The 26,865-nt window shown below is 45.5% G+C and overlaps 1 protein-coding gene across 1 annotated transcript in view; it reads left to right on the top strand.

The window, feature by feature from the left end:
• LOC119406521 (ATP-binding cassette sub-family C member 2-like) overlaps positions 1-26,865 on the top strand; it is a 56,284-nt gene that overhangs the window by 4,293 nt on the left and 25,126 nt on the right. Inside the window, exons 4-10 of the mRNA XM_049420123.1 lie at positions 3,289-3,435; positions 4,636-4,732; positions 15,176-15,197; positions 16,217-16,409; positions 19,069-19,245; positions 23,203-23,370; positions 24,163-24,344. Of these exons, the coding sequence (XP_049276080.1) occupies positions 3,289-3,435; positions 4,636-4,732; positions 15,176-15,197; positions 16,217-16,409; positions 19,069-19,245; positions 23,203-23,370; positions 24,163-24,344 (986 nt within the window). The remainder of the gene's footprint in view (positions 1-3,288; positions 3,436-4,635; positions 4,733-15,175; positions 15,198-16,216; positions 16,410-19,068; positions 19,246-23,202; positions 23,371-24,162; positions 24,345-26,865) is intronic.

The raw sequence follows: 26,865 nt of genomic DNA, 5'->3' as shown, positions 1-26,865 counted from the left end.
ACGGCCATTATAACTTGCTGCGCACAGAGCCTATTTTATTTAGCCTCGAATTTCCGATGCGCCAGAACCAAACCGCTGGAGGCCTAACCATTTCCTCTTATATCACCGGCCACTGCAAGCCAAAGCGATGTTTTAGAGAAGGGAGATTCAACGGCGATGGCGGGGTGCCGGCTAAAGAAGCTTCACTCCTGAAAACGTCAAGATATTTAAGTGCATGCACCTCGCACTGCGACTCGCTGTCTTACGGAGTATAACTTGCTGCGGAACATTGATTTGTATCTTTAATGAATAATGCCTAGATGCCCAATAGCAGCTCATTTAGAATCACATTTTACCTTCGTGGCCATAAACGTCAAGGTGGCCTAGTTTTTACGGTGCTCGACTGCTGACCCGCAGGTCGCGGGATTGAATGCCGGCCACGGCGGCCGCATTTTAGATGGAGACGAAACTGCTTGAGTCCCGTGTATTTCGATTTAAGTGCACGTCAAAGAACCCATGCTGGTCGAAATTTGCGGAGCCCTCCACATCGGCATCTCTCATAATCATATCTTGGTTTTGGGACGTTAAACTCCAACAATTATTATTATATCGGTGGCTATAGACCAAATGAATCTATTATTTCTATGAATGACCATTGCTCTCTTGTAATATCCGTCATTTATTTTCGCGATTCGTGTAAAATGTGGCATAATCACATCGAAAGCAGTAACACTGTTGTGATTCCATGCACCAACAATCGAGCCCCCTATCTTTTGACTGTTTCTGAGTGGCCTTCCGCTAAAAAGGGCTGCAGAGTTCACCTGCTCCGCAACGTGATGACAGTAAGGCCAGCACATCAACTTCCCCTCTGTACAAGCTGAAAAATACCAAGAAAAACAATTGGAGAAGCTTGCACTAAGGCGCCCGAGACTTGAAACAGCGAACCTGGACGATTCTGAAGATTAATCTGGTTCCTTCTGGGTTGTCTCTGGGCCTTATAGCTAGGTGCTTCAGGTTCTAGGTTGCTTCTAGGTTGTTGCTAGGCTTTATCTAGGTGATGCTAGGTTGTTTCACGCTAATTCTAAGCACAGCGAGGCTCTAAGCGAGGTTCTAAGCAAGGTTCTAAGCTCAACGAGTCATGTTGTGGGGCGAAAGCAAAAAGCTAGTAAGGCCTGATGAACGCTTTCGCACCATTTGACAACATAGTAACAGCAGCATGAGAACATCGGTACATTATACAATATCAAAAACATGTACTTCGGGGTTATGTCGATTTTTCATTTTAAAACACCTAGAAAACAGTTTAAAGAAAGGAAGAGTATAAATGGTTTATTGTAAGAAACAGTTTAATGTTAGTGGCAGGAAGCAGCTCATCATTTGGCGACCATAGTTGGTACGTGTGTAAGGAATTTTCCAGTCATCAGTGGCTCGCGCACTATATGGGCAGCTGTATGGTGTTCAGAGCGCTAAATCAGTAATAAAGGAATCATGCTTCTTTCGGGAAGCACGATATCGTTTCATTAAAATTGTACAGTACATGTCAGGCATTGGTTGTAAATTAAGGGCTTCCAAAAAATGTTTGGAATGTTCATCGCATGGAACACCTGTAAACATGCGCACAGCTTTTTCTGTAATCAATATATTCGGGCTAAGTTCATTTCGAATGTGGTGCCCCATACTGGATAGCAATAACTTAATTTAGAGAACAATAGAGAAATATACAGTAAGACTTTAATTTTCCATGGCAAGAGAAAGTGTAAGCGCGATAGGACACCTACAGTACGAGAAACTTTAGTGCGAACAACGTCAGCTTGATCGTTACATAACATGTTTTCGTGCAAAATTAGTTTGAGAGTTTTCACTAGAAGTTCAATTTGAATAGATTCTGGGGCAATCATTAAGAATACATCGCAGTTTATGGGCTTATTCATTGGACGAATGGGCACAGATTTTGTTTTTGAGGTGTTTATAATTAGCGAATTATTTAGGCTACAAGTGTTCAGCAGTTCCAAAACACCGTTTGCTTTGTCCACAACTTTATGCAAATCGCACTCCTTAAAAATTAGGCTGGTATTGCCTACCTAAATAATAAATGTTGTATTACTATCGATGTTTACCAATGCGTTCACATCAAGATTAAAAAGCAGGGGACCTAGGTCCTGCCTTGGGGCCATTAATTTCTACTTTTTGCTGTCGGTACTTCAAGTACGTTTTTATGACGTTTAAAAAGCTCCCCCGAAAACTATAGTGTTCTAGGTTTTTAAATAATGTAGTCTGATTAATTCTGTCAAATTCTGTCACCTCTGGCTGCTTAAGTGGCGTCACTAAGACGTCATGTTGACGTCACTAGGGCATCAGATAACGTGACGTCAAACGATGAAGCCATCACAGGGCAGTGAAACGTGAGCCGATCTCGGAGGTAGCGCCGCAAAACCACGTGAGGTGCAGGACGATGTCAAGGAGGGTGAGTGGGAGGATCAGTACAATCTACTCACAAGAAGATCAAGCAAAACAAGACTGAGATGGTTTTCGCCATCCAGTCGTCCTACGGGAATGCATAAGGGACCATGTTACTTCGACTAAATATCAACTATCCCGCGCCTCAGGATGGCGCCAAGCGGGAAGCGACTCTTTCGGCCCAGAAAACGATGGCCTAGAGTTTAACCCGTTCGGGTGGTTCTGATGACATCATCCCATATAAATGTTGACGGAGTTCGAAATTGACACGCGATAGGTAGTAAATAGATGACTAATTTGCGACGACAATCTTATGAAAACATATTTTGGTGTTTTATTGGTGTTATTTTATTTTCTGCGTGCGAAAATGCATTCCGTGGAATTCGAGCGTTCTGATTTCTTGGCCCAAATGCCTAGGATATGTATTTCACTAATTTCTCTTTTCGATAGGTGCCGGTTGGGTTGATGCCGGTGTTGTATCTCCTATTGCAAGATATCTCTGAGCGCATTAGTAATACAACTAAAAGCCCAATATTATTTGATTCGAGAAATCGCTTTATACGAACTATTTAGTTTGGCAAAATCCCTTATTAAGTTAACTACGACTGTAAGAAGCTCCATTTATTAATTTAGCTGAAGGGATATCTTGTGGCAGTCGGCATGTAACGTAAGTCCACATAACTCGCCAATAACTGTGGACATTCCAGGACATTGATGTCTTCGCTTCATTTTGGTCGCCATATTTCTTACAAATGCATGTAGATATAAGAAAAGTTATATTAATTATATTTTCTTATTCAGTGATACACTGATTACAAACCTTCCGATGTGTCCTCACTATTTATTTTACAGCTTATGATCATCTTATTCTCGACGCTACCGCTACTAGAACCGGACATCATTCTCACACCAGCATTGGCTTTCTCTTGTGTGTCTTTGTTGTATACAACAGACCTCGCCATGAGCACCAGCGGACAGGCCCTGAGAAATCTCAGCCAAGTAAGTAAGCCACGTCTCAGAAGTGATCAGAACGTATTTGCGCTTTCCGCGCAAGAAAATTCTGCAGGGATTCTTATGCATGCGCCTAAGACGACTCGAAGGTGAAAGTCATCAGCAAGGGGATTGTCTTATGTTCTTCTTTGTGGCCCCTGGAATCAGCTGGCACCAGAGTGGGTAAATTAGTCATAACTGGTAGATACCTTCATCCTTAAGTAAGCATGAATATAATCTCGAGAAGAAGACGATTATGATCCACCTATGACCCAAAAGTGTAAAGCAGGACGATTTTACTTTGACTTCAGTCAGGTGGAGCTAGCTCTCCAGCGTGCTTAAGAGGACCCTGAAATGGCTTTGACGATATTTCACAAACTCCTCGAGGGGGTAGCGTATGTTCTTTGACTCATAAGCAGATCACACGTGGGTCGCTATAGGTCGCATCGCTATAGGTCGCAGCCGTGCCACCGCACCTAGTGCTACACCTGGTCCTGTCTGGGCCGTGGTACTGTACACTGAGACGTCACGACTGTGACCTATCGTATTGGCTTAGCGCTCGCACCAGAGGATGCAGTAGAAGCGACTGCGCATGTGGCGACATCTGGTGTCGCCGAAATACACACGTAGCGTGTTTTGCACAGTCCTATACGACGTGCCGGTGGTCTATCACGCAATGCGTGACTGAACCGCTCGGCGACGATGTTCAGAGGGTGGAAAACACGGCTTCGGACGTGAGTAGCCTATCATCGCCCATAGGTACTTTGACGAAAGGTACCCCGCTTAAATTATGGGCGAATCAGTTCACGCAAAAACCGTCCATTATTTCTGCCCCACGTAATATAAGGTACCGGCAAAATTGAGAAAACGATTGTTCGCTGTAACGCTAAAGCAGCATATTAAAAGCCTAAGCGTTCCCGTTATCTCACGATACCATTTTAGCCGTTTTGGCAATACGCCTCTATTAGAATGAAGTGTTCGTTAAGCAGCTGAAGCCAGTACTCAAGAACAGCGGATAGTCATTTACAGTAAGAAATGACTATGGGTGCCGCTTCCGACGTCCACGGATCGCGTCGGCCCTTTTCTTTTTTGATAGGAAATGTTGTTTCAAGGTATCAATTACTTAACACGTATTTACAGAACGCCCATTCTATTCAAGTGCATTGCTTCCCTTATCTGCCACTGGCCACCACGACATTCCATTTTCAGGCAACTTTAGCGCTCAGGAGAATCGCCGAGTTTTGTACTGCCGACGAACAGGACAACTCCTTTTCTGATTGCAAGACATCAGTATCAGCGAAGAAAGGTAATGTTTTCGATTGATATTGAATTTACTTGTGCTACACTGTAAGTTAGGCGAGCTATTTATGGCGTGCTGGTGTTTGCTGATACGTCACGCAAGCTTTTGTGAGTCATAAACAGCCACTTCTGTTATACAGGTTACATAGACTATTGGCCAGTACATAATAGACAAAGTAGCGAACCGTGGTGTTCAGTTTTGTGAAGTCGCGTTCGTAATGATACAGAGTTTTAATGCGGCATTCTTCGTACATGCCGAACTACGGGTAAAGAGCCCTACAGCGGCACAAGAAAGAATGTCCTGTTCCTGCGTTCGTAATGTGTTTGCCAAATGGCTCTTTATATTTACTCTGCTGACAGGTGAAAACCTCACAGTGTCTCTTATGCATTTGACTAAGACGACGTGAAGGCGAAAGCCATCTTTTTTTCTTCTCAGTTGATATACTAATCCACTCTCCCCTCACGAAAACTTCATTCACCTAACGCAGTTTTGCAGTGCCTCCAAGATTGTACGCATTGCAAGCTTTCAGCACCTCACCTCGTTTCACACTGCATGGTAACTGGCCCGCCTTTCGCCAAGCGACGATGTCTTGTGATGGCACGTTATGTGACGTTATAGTGACGTAATCATTACGTCACACATTCTGGCTATCTGTGACGTCATGTGGTGGCGTCATAGCGTGATGATCTTTTTGCATAATTCGTGCTGACGCCGCCGATGCCGATGGCCCATTTTCGCACTTGATGAGGCATTTAAGGCTTTCGCCGTAATAAATCGGCAGTCGCGTGTGCACCGCAGTCTGCCTGTTTCTCCCGTGTATCTCGTCTCTGTGGCCCAAAGCAATATCGAATCATCTTGTACCAATACGCTCAATACTGAATTCTAGCAATTTTCGCGAAATCATGAGTTTTAGCCAGAAGAGCGAGAGATATATTGAGAATCTCTTAGAACGCAGAGAGGTCGGCCTGAACTAATGCGCTTGAGCCTGCTACTCTTCAAAGGGGAGAAGAAAAAGGAGAAAAAACGAGTGATGAAGGGTGATGACGGGGCAGAAAGAGTTGAAGAGGTGGTGCGTATGTACAATAGCCACTTGGTACAGCGATTACCCTACAGCTTAGTGTCCAGTCCCGTGCTTTTGAGAAAATCTAGAACAGCCCTTGTAGCAGTTTTGGCACTGTCTAGTCCCGAAAATGCGGACAAAATGAAAGTTTAAATGAGTGTTGTTACTCGAATGCCTGACAGCGTTGAAGTTAGCGTCTTCCTTTCTGTAACGTATAAAGGGCAGTCACAAGATATATGGGCTAAAGTTTCGCGCACTTGGCAGTGTTCACAGCTTGGTCTGTCCGCACGGCCGATTAGGTGCCCGTAGCGTCGAGTGAAGGCAACGCCCAGACGAATCCGGTGCAGCACACTAGCATGTCTTTGATTTTAGCCGGGAGGCGAAAGGTCATATTGGGTCTGTTTCCCGCAGTCGCTTGTTCGGATGGCCTGGTTGCGACCAGTAAGTTGCTGCACATTCGCGCATGAGCGTTCTCAACAATGAGTTAACGTCGTTCCTCGAATAGGGTATTTTCATGTCCATGGGGGCGTTGTGTACTGCCGCTCTTGCTTCACTATCAACTAGATCGTTGCCAACCAAGCCACAGTGTCCAGAAACTGATTGGAATGTAATCAAGTGACCACTTCTCTCTGTTAGTTCGAATGTTTGGACGATATCTAAAGGTAATGCATAATATTGGCCTCTTCTAGAGCAAGAATTAATGGCTTGCGGGGAGGATTTTTCATGAGACAGTATCGTTCATTACGTGGTGCTTGGCCGTTTACAAATTGTATAGCTTCCCCTATAGGAACACGTTCCGTGGCTGTCGAAGATGACTTGTGGTGTAACTTGTACTGCCGGTAAATACCGAGTTGAGGGATCACGAAGGCCGCAGCTGAGACGGACGCAGTTACGGATCCATCTGTATATATGTGCGCAGAGTCGCTCTATAGGTCAGCCAAATGTACCAAGGTGAGTTGCTTGAGGGAAGTACAAGGAACACGCAACTTCTTCGAAATCCCACGTATTTGAAGGCACACCCATGGTTTAATCAGTGTTCACGAAGGCACTCTGGAGATGATGACCAGGTGCAACGTCTAAAGGAATCATATCTCTATGCGTATCGAGGCATGGTGAAAAGGTGCAGCCTGGTCTGTCCTTCTGCAGGGAAGAAAATGGATGCTGTGATTTAGCCACAAAACTTTAGGAGTCTATGCTTTACTTTCTTTGTCTGCACACACCATGGCACCTTGTTTGCAATTGCCCTCATCGAAACATGTCTGCTGAAAGCGATATCGAACCACTGACCTTCCCTCATTAACGCTATGTTATTTGCACAAGTTACCTCAGCGGTTCTGTCAGCCGAAAAAAAAAAGCTTTCTGCTGATAACTGGGGGAGAGAAAGCGGGGCAAAATATTCAGCAACGATTACGATACTGCCTGATGAAAATTATGAGAACAGCTCTGTACTTGGTTTCATTTCGCATATATTGGCTGTCGCGTACAATGTCTTGTGCGGTATGTTGCAAATGGGGCGAAGTGCGGTGCGACTGCCTCGCTAATCTGGAGATCGCGAGAGCCAGCGCGTGGGCGACATTCGCATCAGCCGGTGCCAAAAGATCTCCCACACGACGCGCTCTATTCAGTTCATTTCAGTTTTATTTTCCTAAAGGCCCCCATTCAGGAGGTGTTACATAAGGGCGCCATAAGGGCGCCATCTCGTCTGCTGGGGCACATTGCTTTCGTCCTCAACTTTTTCTCATCACCTCCATACTTCACGTTCGCTTTCACCTTTCGCTGTGTTCGTTAGCCCGATGACCACGGACAAGGCACTCCAACGCTCAACGCAGAAACGGGCGCCTAAGACCTGCACATTAAAAAATAAAGAGGCGTCTACAGTACAAAGAAAAGTCACACGGCCTTTTATGCATTTGCCTAAGGTGACTCGAATGCGAAGGCCATATTCATTTTCTTCTCAGTGGATTGCATTGATCGTCGCACTATGACGTCACCAAATGATGGTTTGTTCATGCACTTCTTTTTCTATTTTGATGTAACCGGCCACTTACATGCTCAACCACTGCCTGGCGCAGGTTGGCACCGAAATCTGTCGGAACGTTCCCGATTATTTTAAAATATTCCGATAAGATTGCGCGCACAGCGCGAATAGAGTTTGTTAACGTTGCCGCTTTCTATGCCCGATGTATAAATTCCGACGCGCCTTACCGCTGATCAGACTACCGACGGCCGACGTCTGTGCTTGCCGCTTCAGCTGCAATTTGAGTGTTGCTTCCTCAATGATGAATGTATACCAACACGCCCACATCGCAGTTATTCCTTTACTGGGATGCTATGCAGGATGGCCCGAGTTTGGCTAAACTGGGAGTCGCTCCGAGCTCTGGCGGTACCCCATTTTGAACGAACAGAGTGTACGAAAACGCCAAATCCAGCCATGAGCCCGCGCCGCGTTCCATTGGTCACGATGGAACGCGGCGACAAGCGCGGTCGACAAAGGCGCCTGGTGTCTTCAAACCACCGGCATCTTTTCTCACTTTGTGGCTCCACTGTGCGCAGATGTTCATTCAAGATAAATGTCAGAAATTTTTAGAAGTACCTGCTGTTTAAATTACTTTCAAAATTTAATGTCTGCACTAAGTGCCCTTTAGAATAATTACTACCGTAGCCTCCGAGATTACCTGCGGCCGAAGGCCTTTCAACAGTGCGCGGCTGGAACTAATCGCCGAGGCCACATGTATCATGATGATGATGATGATGATGGCCACTACCTTCTGTAGCGTGGCTCGGCCGGCGCGCACTTTCTTCGTCCTCTTCTTCATCTTCTTCTCGCTCCCCGAACCCGCGTGCCTAGCTACGTCCTAGACCTAGCCCCTAATAAGCTAGGTGCTAGACCTAGCTAATTAAACGAAAACATGCTATGACCAAGCGAATTCAGCCAAGTCCTGCCAAGAACACGCAAATTAGTCCATGCTAGTTATTACTACGCTAATGAAGCCGTGTCATGCTAAGGCCGAGCTAAAAATTCGGCAGATCCCACGTACCGTGGGAGTCGATGTTATGCGAAGCATGTGGCGGGAAGGTGACTGGCGTAGTTTTAGGGGCCAAGCTCCTTAAGGCGGCACCCGTTCGTTCCTCGTAGTTGTCTTAGTCGTAGTGCGTAACCAGTGGTAACGCTAGTACCAGATTTTGACCTCCAAGGTGGTGCCAGTGGGAGATTTTTCCTGTGCATTGTTGAACAATAAAAAATTTGCAGCGTGCGCGTTAACTAAAAGCCGAATTCTTCTGTCTCTCATTCCCCATTAGCAGCCATTGGCATGTTCCAGTAGGAAACGTTAGTAGATGTAGAAGTGTAAGTGTTAGCTAAAAGCCGACTTCTGTCTCTCATTCCCATTAGCAGCCATTGTTTACCTCCAAGGTAGTGCCTGGTGAGATTTCTCCTGTGCGTGATTAAAAAATAAAAATTTTGTTGAAAACGCCGTTGATTGATGAAATAAACCAACGAAAGACGCCAGATGTTTTCTAAAAGCAAAACGAAAGAACGCCAGATGTTTCTAAAGCAAAACGAAAAGACGCCAGCTGCTTAACGAAAGACGCCAGATGTTTTCTAAAGCAATGGTTTTCTAAACAATGAAAATTCACAGCGTACATGTAAAATTAAAGTGAGCTGCAAGTCGTCATAACTCATCGAACCTTCAGTATAAACGCGCCCGATCTCACGTCGGTGATGATGTACTGGGCAGAATTCACGGAAGATTCACGGCTTACCGATGAACCTCCGCAGCTTCGCCCACTCATCATCATTCACTCCGTGGATATGCTGTGATTTTTTTTATTGAGCGACACGTCACAAAATGACGCTAAAGATTTGTATAAATTTTATACCCACACATATACGTTGAAGAGCCGCATATGCGTTATATATACCAGTTGTTTACGGTTGGTTAACGCTGCGAACGGCAACGTGGGTATTACCAACAACAAAAGCGATAAGTTGATATGTAGTGCTTATACTTGTCACTTATGATGGAGAACGCACGCATGTTTCACGAACCCGTGCGCATGTGTGGAAGAAGTTCCTGGCAGTTCTTGAACAAGGTCATCATCACCGTGATCAGTGAGCACCAGCAACTGACGAGCGGTCCATGTGAAGCGAGAGGTACATGCGAGAGGTCCGACGAGAGGTCCATGTGAAGTGAAGTATGTGGTATAGTAGAGCTGAATCAAAACGGCAAGTTGGGCGATTTGGTAGTTAAACATAGTTTGCTGAGGGCGGCGCGACCCGGACTGAGGACTGAGAGACACGTACACAAACAAGCGCTTGTTTGTGTACGTGTCTCTCAGCCCTCAGTCCGGGTCGCGCCGCCCTCAGCAAACTATGTTATAGTAGAGCTGTTGGAATTCGTGGATGCCTCGGTCATTTCGTCGACAAATTGTGAGTCGATAGAGCCGGCGACATGTCGGAACCTGAAGCCACCCTTCGCGTTGGTGAGGTATAGGCCGTCGAGGCTGGTAGGTCTGCATAGTGCTACGTAGACCAACATCAGTGGATGGCGCATGTCGTATTCGTAGACTAGCTGGGCGTATGTGGCCTACATTGCCTAGTCTACAAAGCGGCTGCCAACCAATCTGGCATCATCCTCGGTCAGCTTGAGGCCATCGCCCAGCCACGTAAGAACTGAAGAGGACACTGCTTCATTCTGGCGGACGAAGTGCACTTTACGGTGCGGTGATGTGGATATCATATGTAACTTTCCTTAATGTAGTATTCCTGGGTCGAGCAATGCTTCAATATAGCTAGCTGAATCATAGGAACACAAATGTAATGTTTATTAGACTGCTATACAAGCGGAGCCAACACTGAAACCACAGAAGTTAATCTGATATGACGTCTGTATCGTAGGAGTACACATCGTAGGAGTATTATGTAGTGCTCATTGCTTTCTTGTAATATTAGATAGCAAGCACCACAAGCCACAATTGACGTTGCACCAATAATACGCCTGCGTAGGCGGTTTTTCCAAACCAGTTTATAGACCTGGCGTGGCTCAGTGGTAGAATACCTGATTGCCACGCAGAATGCTTGGGTTCGATTCCTGCTCGGATCCTAATTTTCATTATTTCCATTTGGCAAATCAACGCTGCCGATGTTTGTTTTTCTTAACGCTCTCGCATTTAAGTTACCAATGTCTGTTCTCGCCGTTCCTGGGTAGATATAAACTGTCAATCACCTGTGGCGCATACCCTTACACCGCGGCCCGTGGCAAACGGGTATGTGCCGCACGTGTCTAGTGGAAAGGGTTTGACGACGTACGCGACAGGATTTTCACATTATTCATGTTATGATCCGACACTCATATTCGTCAAATCCTCTTACCCTCCCATGCCAATTTTGGTCTACACTGGGTTAAGGAGGCGACCATGAGAGCACCCAGACGTAGGCGGCTAGATAGATAGATATGTAGATAGAAACGCTCAAAGTGTCAAAGGTTCGCTAAGAAATTCTTCGCATTTAAAAGACCATGTTAACTAAGACGTGCTAATCACGACCAAGGTAGTCAAGCCCTAGCTAACTCATATCTTGTTTATTTAGCCTACACTAATTGGCCCCATCATAATTAGGGCCTTGGTAATAAAGCCTGACCTAATTAACGTCATGATAATTAGTACCTTACTAATTCAGACAAGTGAATTAGTAAGGCCTTGCTAATTAGGCCCGCATTAAATAATACCATGAAAATTTGTACCGAGCTGACGTGGTCGTCACTCCGAAGCAGTCTGAGCAGACTGAGTTGACGTTCAGCCACCTAAAAAGCTGGAAGAAGCTGCTAATTAGCGTCCACCGCGTGAAACGCTTGACAGACACACTAGTGCTATAACAGTCACGAGTTGAATTGGGGCCTTCTCATGATCAACGAGTTTGAAGCCGAGCATGCGTGCCAAGTACTTTGATTGACAGGCGCCCATGGGAAGGCTCGCGCCCGCCCACCGCGTTTGTCTTGCCGAGGCGCATGCATGGATGGATGCTATGAGCGTCCCCTTTATAACGCGGCGGTGACAAATGTGCCACCAGGCTCGATTAAAAAGAAGTGTCTCCCTTTTCTCTTTTTTCTTCTGTTGGCCTAATGTATCTACTTCAATTAAATCTATTTTACTACAGGAAAATAAAAAACCTAAATTCTAAGCCCACTTCTCTGCCCTTTATGGCAGAATGTCCGTATTGTTTTTCCAATATTTATTTCTGTGCTTTCTCTCCTATTTTCTGCCACCAATACTCTACCCGTCTCTTATTTCAATCGCGGGTGTGTTCAGCTTTCCATTGTTGTCCCTAAAACCCAAGGCTTCATGCAGGCTCGTGCCCAAACGTACACCTGGGTGGATATCTCGACATTCAATCAGAACATGCTCCGCCGTTTTCTTATCTTCCCCGCAGCATGTGCATTGTTCTTCTTTGCTGAATCTCGCTTTATAACAACGCGTTCTAAGGCAACCCGATCTGGCTTCAAACAGTAAAGCGCTTCCCCTTGATTTATTGTAAAATACCTCCCTCCTTATTTCATTTTTGCCCTTTCGGGTAATTACTCAAATGGATGGATGCGAAACTTTATTGTAAGTCCTGAGGTGCACGACTCAACGCGCAGCGGGCCGCTCCCACGTTGGGACAGTCAGGCCAAGCCCAACCGCCGCATCGTGGGCCCTCTAGAAAGCCCATAGTTGAGCCCCGACATCGGGGCTCTGTATAGCGGATAGCCACTTATCTTCATTGAATTGGTCCGTGCCCCATAACGAGGGGCAACGCCAGAGCATGTGGTCTAGGCTAGCGAATTCGTTGCAGTGCCTCCAGGAGCTATTGGGATAAATGTGGGGATAAATTTTATGTAATAAAGCCGGGCTGGGATACGAACCCGTCTGCAGTAACCTGAGAGTCAATGCCTGCGCTCGATTTAATTTCTCGTTAGGAAGGGGAAACTCAAAGCCTATTTTTTTATCCATAGCTGCCGTCCAGTAAATCCTCTCCGCCTCTCTGACTTTTCGTTTAACGCTCTTTGTGGACATATTGCTTACACTATCAGCCGTATATTTACTAGTGAGCCTCCTAGTTCTTTTTCTCCACTGTGTCCACACTCTTCCTATACAAATAACGGAACACCTTCTCTGCCCATCTACTCTCCTTCATATTCCTTAGCCTTTCTTCGAACCTTATTTTCCTCTGAGCCTCCCTCGCCTCAAAACCTGCCCATCCCATATCGCCCTTTACAGCCTCATTTGTCGTCTTCCCGTGAGCACCCAACGCGAGGCGTCCCACAGTCCTTTGATTTACATCCATTCCCGATTCCACCTCTGCCCTCATGCACACCACTGAGTTCCCAAAAGTAAGCCCCGTAACCATTACACCCTTCAACAGACATTGAAGCACCTCGTACCTATTGTATCCCCACAACGCTCTGTGCTTCATTATTGCAGCATTCCGCTTTCCTTTTGCTGCCGGGGCTTTTTCCTGTACCTCAATGTATCTATCACTCTCATTTACCCATACTCCGAGGTACTTGTATTCGCTTACCCTCGGTATTTCTTGGTCTTGTATTGACACCATCTGATCACAGGGATGATTGAATACCATCAATCCACACTTCGTTACACTAAATCCTAGTCCAAGAGCTTCCCCTTCCCTTCCGCATATATCCGCCAGCCGCTGTATATATTCTGTACTGTCCGCAAATACGACGATATCGTCCGCATAAAATAAACCTGGAAGCTTCTACTCAATCATCGCGCCGCCCTGTTTGTGTGACAGATTAAAGCCAATGTTGCTAGCTTCCTAGAGCTTCTTTCCATAATCACCATGTACAGCATCAATAACAGCGGGGACAAAGGACATCCCTGTCTCAGCCCCTTGCTAATCTCAACGTTCTCTTTGCTACTCATTCCTTCGTATTCTATGCAAACTGTATTTTCTTGATATATCTCCCACAAAAGCTGTATACAGTCGTTGCCTATGCCCATTCCTTTCAATGTATCCCACAAACTTTCCTGAATAACGTTGTCGTATGGCCCAGTGATGTCTAGAAAAGCCACGTACAAGGGCCTATTTTCTAGTTTAGATATTTCTATACACTGAGTGAGAACAAATAGGTTGTCGTCTAACCGCCTGTCGACTCGAAAACCCATTCTGGAGTTCTCCCAAAATATCGGTTATGTTCTGCTCACGTTTCTATTTTCATTTTCACTGCTTGCATCACCAACCTGTATAGTACTGATGTAATGGTTAGTGGTCTATACGAGCAAATGTTATCCTTTTCTCCCCTGCCTTTATAGATTAAGTTCATTCTACTTTTTCGCCAACTGTTTGGTATTTCCCTCTCTGTAAGCACTTCTCTACGGCTCTCAGCAGTGCTTCTTTACTGTTGTGTCCTAGGTCGTTAATGAGGCTAACGGGAATCCCATCTAAACCCGCGGCAGTGCGCTTTGGAATTTTTTCTTCGGCCTTTTTTCAGTTGAAATTCTCCACTACTAGCTCTTCCTCGGTTGCTCGCTCCGCCACACTTTCACTCTCCGGGGAACTCCCCTGGACGCTCTGTTTAAACGCATCGGCTGTTACCTTTCAGATGTAAGCTAGCGCTTCGTACCCTTCCAATTGATTTCCTCCTTCATCTACAATACCGTATTTACTCAAATCTAAGCCGATGTTTTTTTAGAAAAAACGATGTGCGAAAGTGGGGGGGGGTCGGCTTAGATTCGTGTACAATGAATAGGTTTTTTTTCTTTTCTGGCCTTGCGAATTTCGGGGGTCGGCTTAGAATCGGGGCCGGCCTAGATTCGAGTAAATACGGTATGTTGTTGCATTGTGACAGACTTCCTACTTAGCATCTATATGTGGCTCCAAAATATCTTAGGTGCGGCCTCCTTTTTTTCGTGAATTTCTGTCACCCAGCGTTCACTTTCACCTTTAATTTTTGCATCGACCAATTTCTGCACAATGAGTTTTTTTCCCTAAATATATTTCCCATATTTTATTGACTTCGTCCTGCGGCCGCTTCTCCTTTCTTGCTCTTCTATGCTCCCGTGATGCTTCACGCCGCTTTTCGATCGCTTCCCGGTTTTCCTTGTTCCACCAACGTTTTGGCTTCCTCTTTCCTTTCCAGCAAACTAGTTTTCTTCTCTCTCTCCTATCTGTTTCGTCATTAGATGTAACAGCTCACTATACTCCCAGTCCTTGCCTGGTATTTTGCCTACTTCTTCCTCGACTCTTGCGGCTATATTTATTATTTCTTTGTCATTTAAATACGAGGTGCCAGACTTTGATTCTATGCTCTCATTTCCAGTTTTTTATGCCATTTGTTGTGACCACTACACAAGCTTTTAATCCCTTCCTCGTCTATTCTCATTTCTCTCAGTTTGTGATAAATGCATTCAGAGGTGAGACAATAATCAGTACTTGATTGTTTGTTTCCGACTTGCCACGTGATCTGGCCATCACCTTAAGGCCCCGTGTTAACTATCTCCAGACTATGTTGCTCGCAGAGATCTAGTAACAACTCCCCATTGGTGCTAAAATTTTAGCGCTAACCGAGCACAACGGACAAAGAAACGACGAGGACAAGCGCTTGTCCTCGTCGTTTCTTTGTCCGCTGTGCTCGGTTTGCGCTAAAGTTTTAGCATTATGGAATACCAACTAGCCCGCTCCCACACCTTGCTTCCCATTGGTGTCTGAATATCCGTCAAGGTCATGTACTCACGCCGCAACGCCACCGAGCGGCACGGTCCAGCTATGAACTGCGACGTAACTCCATAATATTTGACGTAACATAATAATCGACGTAATATTCCACTGAAGGGAAACAATCTCCACGAGAGGGCTGTGTGCTCGCGCTTGCTGCCTTCGAGTGGAAATTCCCATGATCCAGGTAGAACGAAAGAACATGCCTGAAAGAGGATAACCGCTCACGAACATGCCTGTGGGAGACGCGATGTTCAGTTAGTTGGCAAGTAGGGGGTGCAACAGTCACATTGGCATTGCTGCACTCTTGAAATGTTGCCTGAGTGACTGCACTGAGGCGTTGGCGCTCGCGGTTCCTTTGAAAACTGCGGCAAACGTCGCAGATGCTTTTGCGACGACATGCTCGTTTTTGTAGCCGTTTTTGACAAGGCTGTATTCGCGCGCTCCGCACTGTCTTCCTTTCATGACCGTCGTAGTCTGAGCTCGGAGGAAACTCGTTTTCGCGAGAAGCTGGGGCGATCCTGCTTAGCACTCTTGGCCTCAACTTCGCCCAATAAAACGTTGACTGGGGGCAATGGTGGGAATGTGGGAAGGCAATCATAGCGCCCGAAATCCAGGGAACTATTTTGCACGAACTTGAACGTGTAGCCATTAGATGCGAACTCAGTTCCTAAGTGTAATATAGCGCCTATTCTTGTGGTATCCAGGAGCTGTGAAGATGGAGAAATGTTCCTTCTCTTGGGCTCATTCCTGACTGTGGTGCATGCGAAGCCCAACTTGAAGACGTCAGCCTAGAAGTAAAACCCGGGTCCTTGGTTGGCGTCGTCGGATTTGTAGGTAGCGGCAAATCCACGCTGCTCGCTGCCATATTGGGTGATCTGCACGTCATAGAAGGCACAGTCAAATACACGGTACGTCAATAAGCTGCTAAATCAGCTGACATCCTCGGACTTGTATCTTCCCGATGAAATTCGAGCAAGTACATGACCTTAACAGAGACGTATAGAGACTATTAATAACAAACTCATGATGGCTTAAGTGATGAACAACTTGATTATAGACCTCACATATAGAAAGAACCTCACAGAGCCTCATTATGATACACGCCGTAGTGGGACACTGCGCATGAATTTTCAACACCTGGGTTTTTATACCGGCCACTCAAGCCAAAGGCTTGTACACGGCCGTCATGCGCAGCACCTTCTTTACAAAGCACCTACCATACAGACTGTTGAAGCGTTGAGCTCCAGCTCTACGAGATATCAGTTCGGTACATATCATCAGCGTTCTATTTGATGACATATCAGATTGGTACATATCATCGGTGTTCTACGCGCGAACTTGCATTTTCCTGTCGTCGTTTGGAAAAATTTCACATTATACATCGTACGATGACCATTATACAGAAACAACGGCAGTAAGCACAAAGGTGAAATGGTTCCGACCGAGAGCGCTTACGTTTCCTCTTGCACATTTTTGTGGTGGATGGATCAGTCACGCAGGAAGAGAGAAACACCACTCAACATGCTAAGAGAGCTGACCTGATAGGCTTTATATTGCCACGTGCGTTTCTTGTTATCACTTTTGCTGTATTCGGCTTTTCGCCCACAAAGATTGTCAGCAACGCTCAGCGCTAACCGCGCTCATTGTTCGAGAAGCTTCGCGATTATTGTAGATGGTTTTGTTAAGATTGCGCGCAAGGCGCTAACACTAGAGCTTATTCTAGAGCTTGCGCGAGAACCAGTCATAACGCTGGAATATTCGACGGCACATGTATAAATGCCAACGCGCTTCACCGCTTGTCAGTTTTTCGACGGTCGACGCTCTGTTCGCTGGTATCAGTGTATTGCTGTAGTTTGACTTTCAGTTTCCCGGCCACAAGTTCGGCCAAATAAAGAGCTTCATCTCGGAGGCGCTGACTTCCTCGACGTCACGACCACGTGACAATATTGCGGTCATGTCAGTCAAGTAGAGAACGTGGAATGTTGACCAAGAGCATGGATTCGATAGGTTTAGTGAGGTTCCACATGCCTGTATTTCATCGCTGAGTAAGCAGAGCGAAGTACGAAATGTCATTGCTCGATGTATTTCGCTGTGCTTGATGCACGGAAGGTAACACCATACAATTTTGTCAGGGAAAAAAAGCGCGACTTTCCGTCACATGAAAGGACGCTTCTTTTATTTCGATGCCAATTAAATGGAGACAGAGACTAGAGGCGTATTTCTTTCGTTGCCATCGCCGTCATGTTGCCTATAGAGTCTAAATCCATAAAATCGCCCTCGCGTCGTATGTTTTATGTGCGAGCGACAGGTTCCGGAGTGTGCACACGTACGCGGCTCAAGCAGCGATGAAACGCAAACACCGGCACTGTCGGGTGAAGGAGCATGAAGGTGTGCCGGTTTGGAGGCTGCGTCGCTCAGCCAGCGACTGCAAACCTTCATGAAAAGGGCATGGATGCACGTGCTGGCGCGGGCGATCTCTAGAGAACATTAGTAGACAGCTCCTACCTTTGTAAGTGCTGTACTCTCATTGCTTACTTCGCATTGAGACGACCGACAGCACGAAACCCGCTTCGCTCCCTGTAGGGACTCTACTCCCTTACTCCAGCCTTATGTAGAGTTAGGCGAGATCGGACTCTAAAAGAGTTAGTGGGTAGTTTTACTTCGCGTAACATTTGAATTTGATGCTATCGCATTAATTGACTCGTTCTTGCGACGAAGCAGACATTTCTTTTAATCAAAGCGCGAGCACGCTCCCACCAGTAAGTTTATGTTCTATTCGCATAGATACCGACGACGACCGTGGAACATCTGACCACACCACTATTGTTGCGGTTTGTACATCGTTCTCGTATGTTGTCCTAGGCCATTCATTCTGTGTTTGTTACAGGTTAATACTGCGGCTTGGATGGTTGATCTGATTCCCTTTATCACACCTAGGATAACGGAAGTGAGAGCCATGCCTAACAACTTCTTGTGTCTGATCTGCTCACGCTCATCATTATTGCAGGTGTCGATGTCACTGTTTCCATCGAGAGTCTTGGATTGCAAGCAGCGATTGTACTGCAACCACCATATGAGGACTTTTTTCACATTTGCTGTATTCAGTATATATCCAAAGAACTTGCTGTAATTTCACTGTTAATGTGAAGTGTAGAAATGACCACATTAATAGGATGGGTACTGAAAACTACTTATTTTAAATGCAGTGTTCAAACATAGAAATCATTGAGCAAGTCCGTCACAAACGGTTAATCACCGATATTCATCGATTGACTTCTCTAAACTGACACTGCTGCATCAGTGACGCAGTTCTCGCCTCCGCATTTTCCGAAAAGAAGCCTCCAATATCTTCACCTGTCGTGGCAATATGTAACGTTGAGCCGCCCGCACCATGCACCAAGTTAACAAATAATCGTGTTCTTTCGTAATACCAAACAGTTCTTCCAGCAGCAAATGTATGCTACTTTATCTCGAGACTACTATGTCGTTGTTGTTGCTTTTGTGGCTTAATCTCTGCCACCACTTGCCGATTACATACTGCAGAGTACTGCGCTTCCTTCTCTTCAGGGCCGTACAGCGTATGCTCCACAGCTGCCTGCCATTCACAACATGACCGTCAGGGACAACATTCTCTACGGCAATGCATTAGACATGGACTTGTACCACCGTGTTATCCGAAGCTGCCAGCTCACGAACGACATCAACAGCCTTGCTGCTGCGGATATGACTGAAGTTGGCGAAAAGGTACATTTTACACTGTGGAAACACAGCGCACTTGTGTTTTAAAGGTGCCGTAAAGTAGAAGAATAAATAAATGAATTCTGTGTCAGTAAATATCTCCCATGCCGTTGCCGCTGGCTAACAATTGTCGTTTCAGAAATGCTTCCGCCTTATTCGTCAAGAAAGCTTTCATTCTGGGTTGCAAACGTCGGTGATATTTTTCTACTTCTTTTTTTTTCCTGTGCTCGCGTTTGCTTTCTACGTGTTTTGAGACGGTATAATTCACTTACCGAAATTTACCCCCACACAGAAACAGCTGTTCGTTCTTTCGTACAACTCTCTTGCATAAAAATGCACTGTATGAGCAGCTACCATTATTATTCCAATGCTTAGTCAAATCAGTATTAAGGTAAGGCACCTAAAAATCAAGCACCCATCAGCCAGGACTTCGCTCGCCATGTGCTACGGCGTGGTAGCCAGTCTCCAGAAAACTGTAAAAATAACTGGCGTCTTACGCGTCGCAACCGCAATGTGATTGTAAGGCGATTCATAGGGACTCCGGAATATTTTCACCGCCTGGATGGACCTAAATGTAACTACGAAGGTCATCTTGCATTTCGTCCCATCGCAATGTAGCCGCAGGGGCCGGGTATTGAACTCGCGCCCTCGTACTTGGCAGCTCAACGCCATAGCTGCCAAGCCAAAATAACGGGGTACGAAGAATTGGAGGCGAGCTTAATCATTGGCTTAGGTGCCTGGCAGTGATACCCACACGTCTGCGTTAGTGGCCCTGGTGTATTTCTTCGGTTAACTTTGTGCATAACGCGCTGCCGAGGAGGATCTCAGAGGCCACGTAGATAGAAGCGCGTGGTTGAGACCTGCTCCGCCAGGTGCCCCAACGGTCCCAGCTGCTTGAAAGAAGAGCGCCTGCTCTTTCGATGAACCCAGTGAATATTTTTCATCAGTTGTCCTGATATTTTTTTAGCATTACCTTTAGTTCAGCTTATGCTGTGATATGATGTGCCTGATATAACTCTTAACTTGAACCAAAACCATCGATTTAGTACCAGTTCTTTAAAAGCATTTTTAAACGCATTATCTGAATATTAGAAGAACCGGAAGTGCTCTACCGGAAATGCTTTGAAGAGAAACAAGAGTGTCACTCGTTCCTTGTGCTACTAAAAGTGATCTGATCGAGTAGGAACTTACAGAAAGCATGGCAGGAACCTGTTCAGACTTCGGCTGTGCTTGGTGGAAAGTAATGTGCTTTGACAGCTCGAGTACAGAGGTAAAGTAAAGTTTGCTTACCAGGTTTGTTTTAGAACATGCACAGAAGAGGGCACTTGAGCACAAAGGAAGCGCGCGTGGCAAAATTGGGATGAGGCACAATGACTCCGGAGTCTGGGAAAATGAAATGCGCCCAAATAGCTTGCAAGATGCCGAAGCATATCGAATTGCCGCATGGTGCTCGGATCAGCGTCGGGATTTCAGGCGGGCATTCGCTACAAATCGGAGACACAAGAAAGGTGCCCCGCATCATGATTTCACACTTCCGAATTCGGTATCCGTGTAATACAGCTCGCGAATCAGCGCTTGCCTTTCCCTCTTCGCATAATCCTATTTCCAAGATCGCGCATATGCTTCAAAAGAATCATCTGGTCAATGTGCGGTATTACATGTACATACATGTGCTTAAAAGACGCAGAACAATCCCATAAAGATTGCAAAGCTCAGTTCAGAAGCATTCTAAACGCCGATTTTAGAAAGGAGAAAAGTAAAAGCTCCTGAAGCATTCATGACCTTATAATAATTATAACTATGACTTCTACGTATGACAATTCTGAACACTGCTCCTTACGGACACCGATAATTTAAAATTTTAACGAGTCTCAGCTTGAGTACCCACGGTCAACGGTCTTATTCAAAAGTGTCCCAAAAAGCAGAATTCTAAAAAGTTCTGAACATATGCAAGCTTCAGTTCGCATCTGAAATATTCATAGCGCGCTTTTTGTAATACTCTTCCTTGTACAAGAACATCTGAAAATGACTCTCGATGTTGGGACGATTAACATTGTGGTGCCATATTGCCTCCGTGAAAGCGCACGATTCATGACACACGTACACTCTAAAAAAAAGACTAGGAGCCATCGCCAGTCGTGTTAATGGGGGCAAGCGAAGCATGCCGTGGGCGTGCCTGACGTTCTGCTTATGTTTTGTTTCTTATTTCTTTGTTTCTTTCGGTATCGGCGGTCCCCGAAACGCTTTTTTCGGGCGGAATCGGCGTGGCGTCTTTCATGCTCTTTCCAGCGCTGGTCAGCCTGTGGAAGGACCCAACGAAAGGACCATCATGCGGGCCAGGAAACGCGTTCAAGCAATTTAATTTTCTCAAAGACGAGATTTTCCTGGCATGTGCTATTCCTGATATTGACCTTACGCGCTGTTCAGCAGCTTGCTTTGATTTCGCAAACACAAAATATTGTAATGAACACCCTTGAGCTAGTGTGCTGCTTCCCTATTGTTTTTTCGCATCGTCAGTCGAACACATTTATGTGTTTAATTAAGTTCAGTTCCACATTGGGCAAGCATCTACGCGTGGCCTAGTGTTCAAGGCACTCGCTATCATACCGCGGGGATCCATGTTCAGAGCAAGAAAGAAAAGTTAATTTGTTTTATTTATTATTTATTCGGTAGCTCTGGCTGAGGACGGTTTTTTGGAACACCAGCAGTTATACAGGTCAGGTAATAGAAGCTTCGCCTGTAAAAAAAACAGTCGTTTGACTCTTTTCTACAGTTCTAACTTGTCACGTATATGAGCCTCTTTAAGGCGACGCGCGAACGTTCTGGGGATAACAATATACTCTCGTTGGTGAGCCGTGGCGCCCGAATGAGAGTTAACGTGCCTCTTATAAACGGAGTCATGCAACGTGTTAAATCAATACTCATACTCTTTTATTTTTTTAGAGTGCACTGCAGCCGGCCTCCTCTCTCCATCGATTTCCTCTTGTTGTGAAGTATTTGCATTTAAGAGTAATGATACATACCCAGTGACACAAATTGGCATCAAAACAATCCATCGAAGAAATGCACTGATCTATTGGACACGCAGTGACGATAAATAGAGCTTTAATGTAGAGGTGAACGTGCTAAGTTTCACACATCGAGCGACCAAACTTAGCCTGGCTGTTTCGAGTTCGCTTCATTCACCCAGCCAATGTTACGCTGTTCTGGTGGTTTATAACGTACCATTCCGTCTGCACAGTGTCGTCACGCTTCGCGCCGCCGCACGCGTGGGATGTCCTGACATATTTCGAAATGGCCACTCCCGGCGGACTAACTCGGAATTCTGTATTTCGTGGTACGGTATAGGCCCCCTGACCCATGGGCTACCTAGTGACCATGTGCTCCCCACTGCTACCCAAGTTGCGTTACGGAGGTTACGTACCACTAAGAGAGGCGGAAAGGTAGACAGAGAGCCAATTAGGCGAAATTCGGAAAAATGTAAGCGCGCAGTGATGAGTTTATACTTCGCGCCATATCCAACTCTACTATGACAAGGATAGGAAGTGAAAACCACATTCGCCAACGGCGGGAGTATATTAGATTGGTTGGTGATGCCTAGAAAAATAAGGCTTTATTCTTCAATTACTGCAATGTAGACAGCAACATTTCTGGTAGGCATTGTAAGGCGTAACAGAGAACACAAGCAATTCCGCCATGCGCATATATGTGATACGATAATTTCACACGCACATCAACCGCCTACAAATATAGTCGAACATACGTCATGTCACACTATTTTCGAACAATGCAACCTCAAAAATGATTTTCTGTTTTGGACAGGTGATGGCAACCTTCACTGCTCATTAAATTTTGTCAGGAGGCCCTAAAGGGTAAACGGCTACGCGCCTCCTTCTGTATATGGTCTATCGCGAAAACTTCTGGATTAATGAAATTATTATTCTGATTCGTCGTGCATCGCAGGGAACCAATCTCAGTGGTGGCCAAAAGCAGCGAATTTCCATCGCCAGAGCAGTGTACAGCGACAGCGACGTGTACCTTCTTGACGACCCACTCAGCGCTCTCGACCCGATCGTGGCTGGCCACGTCTTCCGGGATGTTATTGGGAAAAACGGCCTACTCAGGCATAAGGCAAGTCACATCCAACAGCACGCGCCTGCTTTCTGTGAATTTTTGAGGCGAAAGGCTTGTTGGATCATGGGTAAAAATGTCCCGCAACGGTGTCGGCGGCGTGAACGATAATTTTACCAAATATAAGTTTTTTATTGAGTGTCTGAAGAAAGCATAGGCGAAAGCTGCTGCGCATAAGCTGTTGTCTGTGATCTCAGTAGCGTTATAAAGGAACTGTAAGTTTTTAGATACGTTCCGTTGAAAACGTTCGATCCGTGCGAGTGGACTTGTGTCCTGCATGGAGTGGAAACACCCAAATCGCATGACAAGATGCACGAAAACGCTGTCGGATATAAATCGACATCTGGCTTGAGAAATGCTTTTGCCGAGTTAATAATTCTTGTAAACAAAACAAGAAACTTCTTCCTTGTCAAAGTATCCATGCCGTTTAACACAAGCAATGAAGATAAATGCAAATACAACGGCTTAACGTGAATGAACACCTGTTGTGATGATGAAGCGTCATATGCTTGAATAGGATGCATAATATAAATCTGACAAGCCTAAGAGAAATATATAAATGCAGAAACAGAGAGAGAGAGAGAGAGATTACGTGTGCGTGCTTGGTCGCGCTTGTTTTTAACGAGCACGAATTTGTAAGTCGAAGTATTAATGATCCGGTACCTTATAAATTGGGCCACTGCGTTAGCTTTTGTACGTGCTAAAGTTCACGCCAAGTGTTTTCTTTTTTTTTTGCCGCTATTTCATGACCATTCATGTAACAACGGCGCCTTTGCCATGCCTTTCGTTCAGACGCGAATCATGGTGTGCAATCAAGCAAAGTACTTGCACCACATGGACAAGCTAGTCTTGGTGGACAAAAGGCGGATTAAGGTGTACGAGAAACTGGAAGACCTAATAAATGATCCCATGTCACCACAGAACTTCCGCGAAGTTCTTCAAGATCAAACAACACGACCCCCCACAAAAAATGAGTAAGTAAACATTGTAAATTATTTTACACAGCTGACCTATTGAAAATCGTGGGTTGGTGGATGCTGGAAATCTTGGTGGACATGGTGGAAACAATAGTGGACAAGGTGAAAAGAATAGTGGATGTGGTGGAAGCTGTGGTGGTCATAATGGCTGATGATGGCGAGAGTGGAAAAAATGGTGGCAGATGGTGGTGGTGGGGGCGAGCTTCTTTTGGTTTAAGTGGAAAATGCTGGCTGATGGTGGCGAGCAAAACATGTTTTGGTGGATGACTTGGTGAACAAGCTGGATGGAGGTGGCAGTATGGAAGCATGGTGGATGACGTTGGCATGATGGAAGTGAACGTGACATTATGTGAAGTCCTTGTCAGTTCTAATGTTTTCCTCTTGAATGTGCACAAATATATGCAGTTCAAAGAAGCCACCACCGATCATTAAGCCTTCCAGCACTATTTCTTTTATTCATGCGGCGCCAATAACCGCCACAAGTTTTCTGGAGCACAGCAGCCGTCAATGTTTACATTTTACGCACGTACTTATCAGGTTTACATCCGCGATGTGCTTCTGCATTTTGATGTTTACAAGTCTAGAAGTGTCGGTGTGAACAGCGACAATAACTGTGTTGCATCGCCGCGCATTTGCCGAGAAGTAAATGAGTCCTTCCAGCGGGGAGACCAGAAAACAGCCTTCGCTTGATACCGCCACGCTTGAAACGCAACTCTGGCAATTATTTCACACTCACTCACCTCAGCGGCACTTTAAGGTAAGAGTGAAAATGCATACAAAGCTAAAATGCACAAGCGTTTACCTTCGGCCTGCGTCGAGATAAGCCCCACCAAGTATGACTACCACCATCACATTCTACCACCATGATTGCCACCAAAGGTTAGGCATAGCGTAGCGACCGAGTCCGTCTACGTGTTATCGGCGCTTCTGGTTTCAGTATACACGATTCCGGTGAGTACGAATTACTTTACAGCACACCTGTGGCATGGGCTAACCTAAATGAAGCATTTTTTTTTCTTGTGTACGGTGTCCGCCCAAGAAGCGATGAGCATAGATACGACGCGCTTCCAGCGAACGCCTCCGATCACCAATCGCCGCCGGTCGCACTGGCCGGCGCTTCTCTGACACGTATGCGAGAACATAGAGTTGTCAATTCGTACGCCTTACTGAACCAATATGATGGCATATTTTTCCCGCGCGCTGCACATGTTTTGGCCCAGCTGTTATGCAGTTGTAGCTAATGATACAGCGTCAGATCAGTGCGCTGCCACGGCTGCGCTGTACGTCGCGCGAAAAAAAAAACTTCACAATACTCAATCAATTGTACGCGCGTATTTATCGAACGAGATTAGAGTCGACAGAAAGCCTCTGCACATGTCGCACTTTGGAAAAAGCGCGAATCGGCTATTAAAACTTCACAGTAACACCCGGTTGACTATACTCGCACTCCTCGCTCCACTTGGCATATTTCTTTGGAGTTACGTTGTGAATTCTAAAAGAAAGTTAGCGCTGTTGCCATTATCGACGTGCCATTCGTTACCGGCAGGAGTTTGTTTGCATTTATTAACAACGCAGATTTTAGTAGGATGTGAAGATCGCGTCTGTCTCCAGTGTAAGACATACAAAGCTGAAGCCGAACGGTGTATAAGTATGTTGACTAGTCATTTTGCAAGTCGTTAGGAAAGTGGCAGCGTGGCGTAGTGGTAAAGTACTCAGCTCGGGATCCGCAGGTCGGATGTTCGACTCCTGGTGGCGGAAATGTTTTTTTTTTTTTGCATACGTCTTTTTTTCTTTTTTGTACTAGTGCTTTCTACATCGCCTTCTATACAATTATTTATGTGTGACGGCTAGGCACGATGGTGCCGACGCTGTAGAGCCGTTTTACGCTCCGTCATTCTCCAGCATCCAGCATACACCACGTGCCACCATCTTCCAGCACCATAATCCACCATAATTGTGGATTATGGTTGTGGATTGTGCATTATATATATATATATATATATATATATATATATATATATATATATATAATATATATATATATATATATATATATATATATATATATATATATAATGAGAGCGACCTCATAATAATGCCAAGGTAAGTACAGGGTATATTCGTCGTAGTAAATCATACACCGTTAGTTCGGGTTGTTCGCTGGAGTCTGCAACACGCGCACCGTAGAGTTCATGTTCGTGCCTCACTTTCTCAATTTTGTTGATGCTGTAATTACAGAATATCGCAATGCTTCTTTTAATAACTTTCTTACAGCATAGATTTTGGGCAAGCGATGCACCTGCTGTAGTGACATGTTGATAGAATTGTAACAGTGGCAAGAAATGTCACAGAATAAAGAAGATGAAGGTCGGCTATGAGCGGGGGAAGGGGACAAAGGGAGACTGTTTTGTTGGATGGCGTCCGTTTGAGTGTTCGTGAAATATTACCTGTCGGTGTGTTTTGATTGTCCCGCTACAATATGCTATTGGTGGTACGGTGATGGAATGGCTTGGTAATC

This window comes from Rhipicephalus sanguineus, chromosome 10 (genome assembly GCF_013339695.2).
Source record: "Rhipicephalus sanguineus isolate Rsan-2018 chromosome 10, BIME_Rsan_1.4, whole genome shotgun sequence".
NCBI lineage: Eukaryota > Metazoa > Arthropoda > Arachnida > Ixodida > Ixodidae > Rhipicephalus > Rhipicephalus sanguineus.
The sequence above is the reverse complement of the archived record's forward strand: the minus strand, read 5'-3'. Positions and strand labels throughout refer to the sequence as shown.